Raw genomic sequence first — 10054 nt, 5'->3', positions numbered from 1 at the left:
GCAAAATTGAAAAGTGGTGGCTATTTTTGTAAATTCTTATTAATCTTTTGCTACTTTTGCAAGTGCTCATTGTTTTTATTAAAAAATAAATAATAATAATAAATAAAGAAAAAATGAATGATGATTAAGTTTCAATTAGATTCTTGAACTTTGAAAATTTTTAATATTTAGGACTAAAGAGATATAATGCAGAAATTAATTTATGGTTTATTAGTAGTAGTGCAAACACTTAGCCAAGGGAACTGCTGGGAAGGATGTTTTGCACCAACTTATTATTATACCATCTTACCTATTTGCTGCTAAATCCTCATATCATTTAGAAAATTTCACCTAAAAGTACGGATCAAATTCCATCAATATGCCCATTTTTCTTCAAACCAACTTCATTTTCTCCAATTTTCTTGCCCTCGAACTCATCCTCCTCGCCCACGAATCTCCTCCAGAACCAGTGCTGTTTCCACACCCTTTCTGTCATCTCTTCAATCGGTACATTCTTAGTCTCTGGCAGCAAGAACAGCACAAAAACCGACATAACCAAAACCCAGCCGGAGAAGAACAAGAATATCCCAAACTTGAAATGGCAAAGCATGGAGAGGAAGGCCTGAGCTATCACAAAAGTAAACAGCAAATTAACACAAACCGTCACGCTTTGGCCTGCGGAGCGAGTCTCCAGCGGGAATGTCTCGCTCGGGATCAGCCACCCCAACGGTCCCCATGACCACGCAAACGAAGACACGAAGGTGCAGACCATCACCACCACCAAGATTGCAAAGCTTCTAGTGAGATCATCCGAGTGATCCTTGACTTTGATGCCCAGAATTACTGCGATCACTAACTGGGAAATGAACATCTGCACTCCGGCTTCCAGTAACAGCATACGGCGGCCGACTTTGTCGACGGAATAGATCGACACAACCGTGGATGCAACGTTGACAGCTCCAGTGATGACAGCCGAGTACAAGGAAGCACTGCTCTTGAAACCCAGCGTGTTGAATAGGACTGGAGCGTAGAACATAATAGCATTGATGCCCGTAAACTGCTGGAATATCTGTTCCAAGGACAATGGAGTTAGTTTAAGATCTCAACTTGAAGACAATTCAAGTACAAGGTTAGTAACTTGAGTAGTTTACAAAGACTTGCAGCCAATCTGCAGTGAAGAATTTGCATCAGTTTTATGATACTAACCTGCAGGGCCACAGCAATGACAAGTTGGGGGCGATTCCGGCGCTTGAGTAGATTTTTAAAAGGGTGCTTTATTTCTCTAGCCACACGGCTGGCTTCCACCAACTCCAAGAACTCTGGTTCAACATTATCAGTCCCACGTATCTTTCTCAGCACTTCTTTGCCTTCCTCCAAATGACCGCGCTCTATGAGGCTGTTGGGAGTGTCCACCACCATTAGAGCCCCTAGAGTTAGGAGGCCGGCCGGAATTCCAGCCAAACCCAGCGACAGCCTCCACCCCCACCCTCCCTCGATTCTGTGTACAGAAAACGCAAAAGAAGATACAGTTTAATTCAGAGCTTAACAATGTAAAAAAATGGTGTGCTTCTTCTTGCTTCCATTGTTGAGGTGAACTTCTTACTTGGCTGTGCCGTAGTTGACTAGGTTTGCAAAGAGAATGCCAATGGTGACGTTGAGTTGGAATAGTATGTTTAATCCTCCGCGGATTCTGGTTGGGGCTATCTCTGAAAGGAACAGTGGCACTGCCTGTTTCACATGAATTTCCATTAATATTGAACTGAACTGAAGGTATCATATGGAGATAATTGGAGCTAATTCCAAGTTATTTGACTCACAGTCAAATGATCAAGAATTAAAAAATTGAGCACATTTTAAATTTTATAATGTAGGAACCAAAAGAAAAAAGTTAGACAAATTAAGTGTCTATAATCCATTTTTTTTCAATAAAATTTACAGTTTATATTAATGTTTTTCTTAAAAATTGTAAACTATTAGTTCCTTAAAAGCTAAATATTTTCCAAAGGTTTTTCGTGAAAGATTTTTTAAAATCAGGGGTGGATTTATCATAGGCCACAAAATACATTCTTCCAACTTTTCGTGAAATGTATGTTTATAATTAGTGGTGGATTCATCATAGGCCAAATAAATTCTTCCAATTTATACATATCAATAAGCTTCTTGATCTAGTGGCATGTGAATCTCACCCATAGAAGATAAGAGTTCGATTCTTTTATGCCATTTTGGTTAATATTTTTATTCATTTAAAAATTAAATAAAAACTCTTGCTAAAAAACTTATTATTATTTTATTTATAAATTATATTAAAACTCTGATAAAAAAAATATTTATTATTTTTACTCATTAAAAAACATAAAACTCTTTTTTAAATTTAAAGTAACTAATTTAACTTTTATATTGTGTAAAATTACGTTGTAAGCCAATAAGGTATCTACAAATATTATATATTTTTATTTTATTTTATTTGTTTCTTATTATCAAATTTAAGTAGAAATTAATAAAAAAAAGATTTTAGTAAAATTAATCACCTAAAAAAAATTGTAATTCTTAAAAAGAGAAAAATTCTACATATCATTTTGTTTTTTTATCTTTATACTTATTTCAACTTGACATAAAGTTATGGATTTGACACTATTTTTAATGTTGCAAAATATATATAATATACAAATTCTATTCCATTAGAGAAACATCACATATAAAAAAAAAGATGACATCTATAATGCCCAAAGAGGTTTAAATTTATAGAGCAAGTTTGGAGTGGATAATATCATATGTAAAAATAAATATGATATTCTCGTAATAAGAATAAAAGGAAAGAGTTAAAATATTGACCACAATTTTTTTAAAAAGTTAACAAATTTAAATTTAATTTCTGATATAAATAATAAATATGAGAGGTGTGTTTGCACTTATTTAATAATTTGAAGATCTTGTAGATCTTGTTGAACTCTAAAAAGAAAAAAAAAAAGATATTGTCTGTAGATCATGGAAGAAAAAGGGGGGAGGTCTAGAAGGCGTTGGTAAAGGATAGCAAAATCATGCAATTCAAGAAAACTGTGTAGAAAGAAATTAAATAGGTGATGTTGTACATGGCTTCATGTGAAAAATTAATAGCTAAAAAGAGAAAAAGAGGAACTTTATCACAATTCACAAGAACTCAAAAAAAATAAAAATAAAAATAAAGAAAAACACAATTTACAAGCTTCGATCAATATGTATCCAAAAAGGAAGAAAAGATGATGGAAAGGCTAAATGAATCTTAAAAGTTAAAAGTTAGGTCCTTATGATGTCATAATTCAAAATTATTGACCCCATGCAACATATTAATTTTCTACTACATTTAGTACTAACTATTAAATGTAAATCACAAGGAAGAACAACATTCTCTTTCACATTTTCAATTTTATACCATAACGATTTTTTTGAAGAATGATTTTGATAATGATTTTAAAATACGAGAAACTATCAACAGAAAATATTGTTAAATATATTTATTTTTCACCAATATAAGTATAATTCAGACATCTACTTATTCTTTTAAAGTTTGAAAGTTCAAACCTCACTCTACATCGGTTGAATTAAAATATTTATTTTTTACAAATAATTTTTAAGGATATAAACTATTATTTTTTAGGGTAAATGATTTTAATAAAAAGATAAAAGTGAGTGGGAGAGAAATTTTAACTTTTTTGTGTATTTACTTTTATTTGAATAAAAAATATTATTTAATTAATCAAGACATTAATAACTTTTTTGAAATAGCACTCCAGGTTAACTTTAACCTCAATAATCTCTCTGTTTAGTATTTTGGTCCCACTATTTTTTTGTTCTTCAAAAATCTCGTTTCCATTACATGAATTTGTATTTATAAAAGTTTCCATTCTTAAATTATAATAAAATAGATTAAATTATAAAATTAGTACTTAAACCTCGATGATTTATTTAATTTGGTCTCTGTGCGACTTTTGAACTTTCAACAATGACGTCACACTATGCAGTAACATATATTCATTTTTTTTTTATGAAAAGAGTAACATATATTTATTAATTTATTCAGTTGCCTACGCCCTAATTTATAACCTGTTAATTTCATCCAAATTCAAATGACATGAGCATCATGTGAATGGTATATCAAACAAAAACTAACAAGTAGTTAGGGAAGCATATATAATCCAAAAAGTTTATAGAAGATTAACTTTTTGAAATTCAAAAGATATTAACTAGCAAAATATATTTTATTTTATTGACAAAGCATAAATTGGTATTTATATTAAAAAAAAAGATCGACGCAATTAACTGCTGTTTATTCCACACACCTGATTAGCGAAGCCAACACCACAGCCGAGCGAGATTCTCCCAACGATGAGCATGGCGAGGTTTTCAGCCGTGGCATTAAGGACCGTTCCGATTATAAAGAAGACGCCGGCAATTAACATGGTTAACCTTCTTCCAAGCTTCCTGGTGGTGTAGGAAGCAAAGAAAGTCGCCGTTAAACCAGCCAAATACAGCGACGATGTAAATAACTGAAGGCCTTGATTATCGTATTTACAGTAATTGCTGTCGATTTCTTCCTTCAGCTGCGTCTTCCGATAAACCACCGGGAAGAACTTCTTCAAGAAATCCTGCATAGAAGTAACGCCTCCTGCGATCATTGATTAACCAAAAATTGTTAAAAGAGAACGAAAGAAAAAAAAAATCATAAGAAGGCCTACTGGCAAGGTAATCGTCGTCACAGAACACACAATCATTCGTAACGGCCATAGGTTGAGAATTTTGATTAACGAAAAATGACCAGAGAGGAAAAACCATAAGAAGGCGACTGGTAATCGAATCGAGCATATCTCGTCGTTAAAAACAGAACAAACTCAATCAATCGTACGTAATGGCCATTAGTTGAGAGATCAATTCGCATAAAATTATTATTGTGTACGAAAATTCGAGAAGATTCGAATTCACAGTATTGATGTTAATTTCAAATTTCAACACAATCAGAAATGAATGCCGTAGCGAGGTTTGTTTTTCCAAATTTTCGATCTATTCAGAGAGCTAGAGAGAGTTTTGAGAGGTGACCTGAGACACCGACGTCGTAGCCGAACATGAGGCCTCCGGTGGCGGCCATTACACAGGAAATGACGACAATCGGAGTGATTTTGGCCTCGAACTCGCCGCCTCCGTCCTTACTCACGGCGGAGAATCCTCCGGCGGCAGGCATGGTTGCGACGATCGCGTGTGTTCTAAAACACGAGCACACCTGGTGAAGATCTTGCAAATCTTCTCCCTATAAAAACGCAGCAAATCCAATGATAAATAAGGAAGAAGAAAAATGAAGAAGAGAAGAAAATTTTGGTGTGTGGAGTGCGGAATGGCGCGAGTAATTTATAGGCCGAGTGAGCACGGACTGCACCTGTAGGAGCTACCGCGAGTGCCCGGCGGCAGCGCGTGCCATCACTAGGATTCTTCCACGTGGCAACATCATTTTTCATAATCGTTGGATTGGACACATTTAGAAAAATATGGGTTTAAATTATATTTTACTCTTCACTCTTCACAGGAGCTCTAAGAACTCTAAATAGTTGGTTGGACGTCTCTCCCGTACCGCTATCCACTTATACTAAAGCTGTCCGTCAATATTATTATCAATTTTTAAGAACTCTAAAATGTGGTTTGGAAGCGAGCCGCCTGACCATCTTTCAAAGAAAAAATAGACAATCGAGATATGACATGACCTACATTTTTGTCTATTTTCATGGAATCGAGCTGCTTTGATCATCTTAAAAAGAAAAAAGAAAGACAATCGAGAGATAACATGACCTATTACTTGCCCGACATGCACTTTTGTCTATTTTCAATTTTGATTAATTTTAGTACGTAGATTTGAGAGTCAGTCCTATATTTTTTTTAAAATGATAATTTTGGTCATCATTTTTATTTTCATTTCATTTCTAATGTAACGATAAATTTTTTATTAAATGATTCACGATGGGTTTAAAATTTGTGTTAAATTTTATAAATAAAAATCAAATTGGTCACTTTTAACAATATAATAGATATCTTGAATATATAATAACTAAAATAAATAAAAAAAATAAAAGTATAACTATCAAAGTGGACGTTTTGAGAATAAAATACCAAATAAAAAATAAAAAGTTGACACCCAAATTAATTTGTTTGGGAAGGACCTAATTGACCATTTATTCATCAAAATCAAACCAAATTAACAAAAAAAAAAAAAAAACAGTTTTATACTTTTCATAGCCGAATTGACAAATATATACTTAAAATAAACCAACTTGACTTATTTTGGTTCGATGATTTCGTCGGTATTTTTTAAATTTCAACTTACATTCCTATTTGATTTCTCTCTTCTCGACTTTCTTCATCATTTCTGGTCAACATAAAATCAATTGGTGGATTGTGGAGTCATAAATGACATGACATGTTTTTTTAAATTATTTTTTTGGTTAAAGTTCACTAATTATGGATTAAATAATAGATCCATATGTGCAATTAGTTATTTTTTAATCAATTTCCATAAAAACTTTGCAATATATTTATTCGGACCTCTTACAATAAATTTTGTCGCATTAACAAAATAGAAACAACGTTATTAAAAAAAATGCAACAATCTCACGTCATATTACATTTAAAAAAGTAACACAAAAGCGTAATTTCTTTTGAGAACTTTCACCTACGAAAATCTTTAAGCTATGGTTTGTTTGTGAGTTTGAATAATACAGATGATCAAAAGAGAAAAAATTACATTCTTGAATCAAATTACTTAAAAAAGGTGATGTAACAGTCTAAAAGTTATATGTTCATTTTACCTTCAAAAGAGGCAGTTTGGTTGGCAAGAACTTGGGTCTTTTGATTATACCAGTTTGGAGACCTTAAGTTCGAAAACTTCCTTAATCTTAATATAAAAAATTCTTGATCTCTCACATCCAGTACTCCGTGTGACGGGCGCGGGTGCCTACGGTAGGAAAATAAAACTCCAACTCCCCTTATAAAAAAGGTTAGGTTATGTCAATCATTTTACTTTACCCATTTAACAAATGAGGATTATTTAAATAATATTTTTAGAAAAAATAATACTTTATCTCTGAACTAATTAGTAAAAAATCTTCGTATTTACTTTATAACAAAAAAAAAAAAAACTCTAATTTTCTTCTCCTTACATTTCTCTCTCCTACTTATCAAAACTATAATAGTGGTCAATATAAGACTTCTCATGACTAGTGAGAAAGTGAAATTATTCCTTGAAAAATGGAGGGTCACATTAATAAACTAATTTATTTTGCTTGTTTACCCTTAATTTTTATAATCAACATTCTCATTTTAAGTTTTCGTATCAAATCATTATTAGTTAGTTAGTTATCAAATATGCCAACGTTTAACTAATGATGTTAATGACACAGATGTATTAGAATTAGTTATATAAAACATTCAAAGATATAACTAGTCACAATTGAAATCGTAATTTTAACTTAAAACTTTGGATGATTGAGATAAAACATAGGATTTTATCTACTTTTGATGTGTTTTTTTTCTTTCTAAACCTTTAACTAATAATTAAGTTGGGTAAGTCAAATCATTGGTGGAATTTGAAAGGCATAGTGGTAACACCAACTAACATTAATATAAGGCATAAAAATAATTGAGTTTAGTTGTTGGGTGAATTCTCATCCACTAAAATACTCAAAAACAAGTTTCAAAAAGGCACCAAAAGAAATGGAAATTGGGCGATTGTGCCCTCTAATATTTTATAATTTTCAACAAACCCATCATAAAAAGTTTAACATTTTCAGCAAACCAATGAATCTTCTTAAGAATTTTTCGTTTATTTTTAATTTCCTCCACTTAATTTTTTTGAATTGTACATGGGCCCCATGCAAATCGTGCAATATTGTTCCTTTTCTCCTAACGATTCCTTTTTGTTTCTATAACGAGTCTTTATTTTGCTTTTGATTTTATCTAAAAAGTCTCGTACCAATATAGATATTGTTATTCACTTATCACTCGTATATCTATGATCTTCTTCCTATCAACTTATCAAGTGAATATGAGATTTGATTACGATAAAACATATCATTTGATAAATTTGTTGACATATTATATCAATGGTTTGTTGATATAAGAATATTAGTAGTTTCCAAATTCTAATGGTAAACCTAAAAGAAATAGAAGATTTTAAATAAAACAAGTGTGTGAAGTGATTAAAATAAAATTGGCACTTCACTATAACGTGGTTGGAGATAGAGGATGAAAAACAATGCTAACTTATTTATATCATACACGTTGTTTTTGGGTGGTTTGTGTACTATCCTTCATCATGATTATCTCAAAAAAAAAAAAAAAAAAAGGTTCTGCTTACTTGAGAAGTCTACAACTAATTGATTGTAGAGTTCTAAGAGTGGAAACAATTGATTAGATAAAGAATACTTTTAAAGTGATTGTTGATAAACAGGAGAGAAAAATGTAGAAAGAGAGATCCTTTTCTTTTATCCAAAATTTTTAGTGACAGTCAACTTTATCCCCACCATAATTGAATATTTGACAACTTAATATTTTAAAATAAATTTTTGTCCTTGCATTTTTCTCTTAGTTGTCAAATATTCAACGGTGATAAGGATAAGGTTACTCCTTATTAGGAAAGAGTCAAGTTTTATCTTTTTTTTAGATAAAAGAGAGTATTTTATGGAAATTATTTAGGTTAAGACTTTCGATGTAGATTAATTTAACATAACTTAACTAATCAAGTCTATTAATATTCATGAGTTTCATCTCAAAATCAATTAGCTATGAGGGGGTAGCCCAGGTGTATTATAAATCCTTGTTAGGTCTCTTATCTTATCAATATAGGATCCTTAACAAAATCTTATAAAAAAAATAAAGTCATTACTATATATATATATATATATATTTTAGAATAGTCGTTCAAATCGTTACCCTCATATTTGAATTGTAGTACTAAAAATATATATATATTTTTAGTACAACCTCTGTGAGTACTAGGGAAGACTTTAGTTTTAGATCTTTGAAAATTTACATAAATAAAAAACATATAATAATCTAATCTTAGTAGGTCTGGATTTCTTTAAAAACTCGAATATTATTTTTAATTAAATTATTTTTGTTTTCGTTTAAAAGATATAATCTTAGTTTGATCAAATTTTATTGAAAAAAGACTAATTAATTTCAAAACTGGAAATTTCATTTCCGATTTACTCTAGAATCATTAAAGATCCGTTTGGTAAAAATTTCTGTTTATTATTTATTGTTTAAAAATTTCTGTTTATTATTTATTGTTTATATGTAAGTATTTGATAACTGTTTATGTTTCTCATATCTCATTTTTAATTAACGTACAAATTTTAGAAAAAAAATCCAGTTTTTTTATAATGTTTCGAGCTTTTCCAAAATATAGATAAAAGTATTATTTTATCATTTTCTACTTATAAAATGCATAAAAAATATATAAAAAAATATAACGTAAAAATTTGAATTTTTAATTTTCATATAAAGTTTTTACTCCTTTTAATTTAAAATGTTAGAGATCAAGAAATTATTATCCATAACGTTTATGTTTCTTTTTTTTTTCTTTTAGTAAAAATAAGAAAAATTTACCTGACATAATTTTATTTTTCTTAATTAAAAAAGAGAAAATAAGAAATGAAAAATAGTTACCGAATACAAATTTATTTTCTTGAATGAAAAAGAATAAATGAGAAACAATAAGTAGAAAATAAGGGGAAAAAAACAACAAACAAAGAAGGGAATGCTACCAAAATGCCTCTACATAACACATTCTCTCTTTTACTTTCCTTTTTTAGTGCAACAAATAGGAATGAGAAACTAGAACTCATTATTTCTTAGTCATATCGAAATATATTTGGTTGAGCTAAGCTCATGTTGGTCACATTCTCTCGTATACTAATTGTATTATTATAATGAATCCAAATCATAGTGATTTACAATTTTACTCCATCTTTATTTATTTATATTATTAATGATTTTTCTTTAATAAAAAATTACACAACTTTTATTATTTTATGTGATTTTATTATAGAAATTCAAT

At 30.3% G+C, this 10054-nt stretch overlaps 1 protein-coding gene and 1 long non-coding RNA gene across 2 annotated transcripts; one reads left to right on the top strand and one right to left on the bottom strand.

Moving 5' to 3' along the window:
* Positions 1–103: 103 nt before the first annotated feature.
* LOC111009494 (sugar transport protein MST4) lies at positions 104–5336 on the bottom strand. The gene is made up of 5 exons (XM_022282586.2): positions 5050–5336; positions 4296–4621; positions 1583–1707; positions 1186–1477; positions 104–1048 (listed from the first exon to the last, which is right to left on the bottom strand). The coding sequence occupies exons 1-5, from the start codon at positions 5189–5191 to the stop codon at positions 344–346; spliced, it is 1590 nt and encodes a 529-aa protein (XP_022138278.1). The 5' UTR covers positions 5192–5336; the 3' UTR covers positions 104–343.
* LOC148211171 (uncharacterized) lies at positions 926–1581 on the top strand. The gene is made up of 2 exons (XR_015791044.1): positions 926–1108; positions 1192–1581. It is a non-coding gene; the product is annotated as an uncharacterized LOC148211171 (long non-coding RNA).
* Positions 5337–10054: the final 4718 nt, after the last annotated feature.

Source organism: Momordica charantia (genome assembly GCF_013281855.1).
Source record: "Momordica charantia cultivar OHB3-1 chromosome 5 unlocalized genomic scaffold, Mcharantia_2.0 BLBB01000005.1, whole genome shotgun sequence".
In the NCBI taxonomy this organism is placed as follows: domain Eukaryota; kingdom Viridiplantae; phylum Streptophyta; class Magnoliopsida; order Cucurbitales; family Cucurbitaceae; genus Momordica; species Momordica charantia.
Note: the sequence above shows the minus strand (reverse complement) of the source record. Positions and strands in the feature narration are given on the sequence as shown.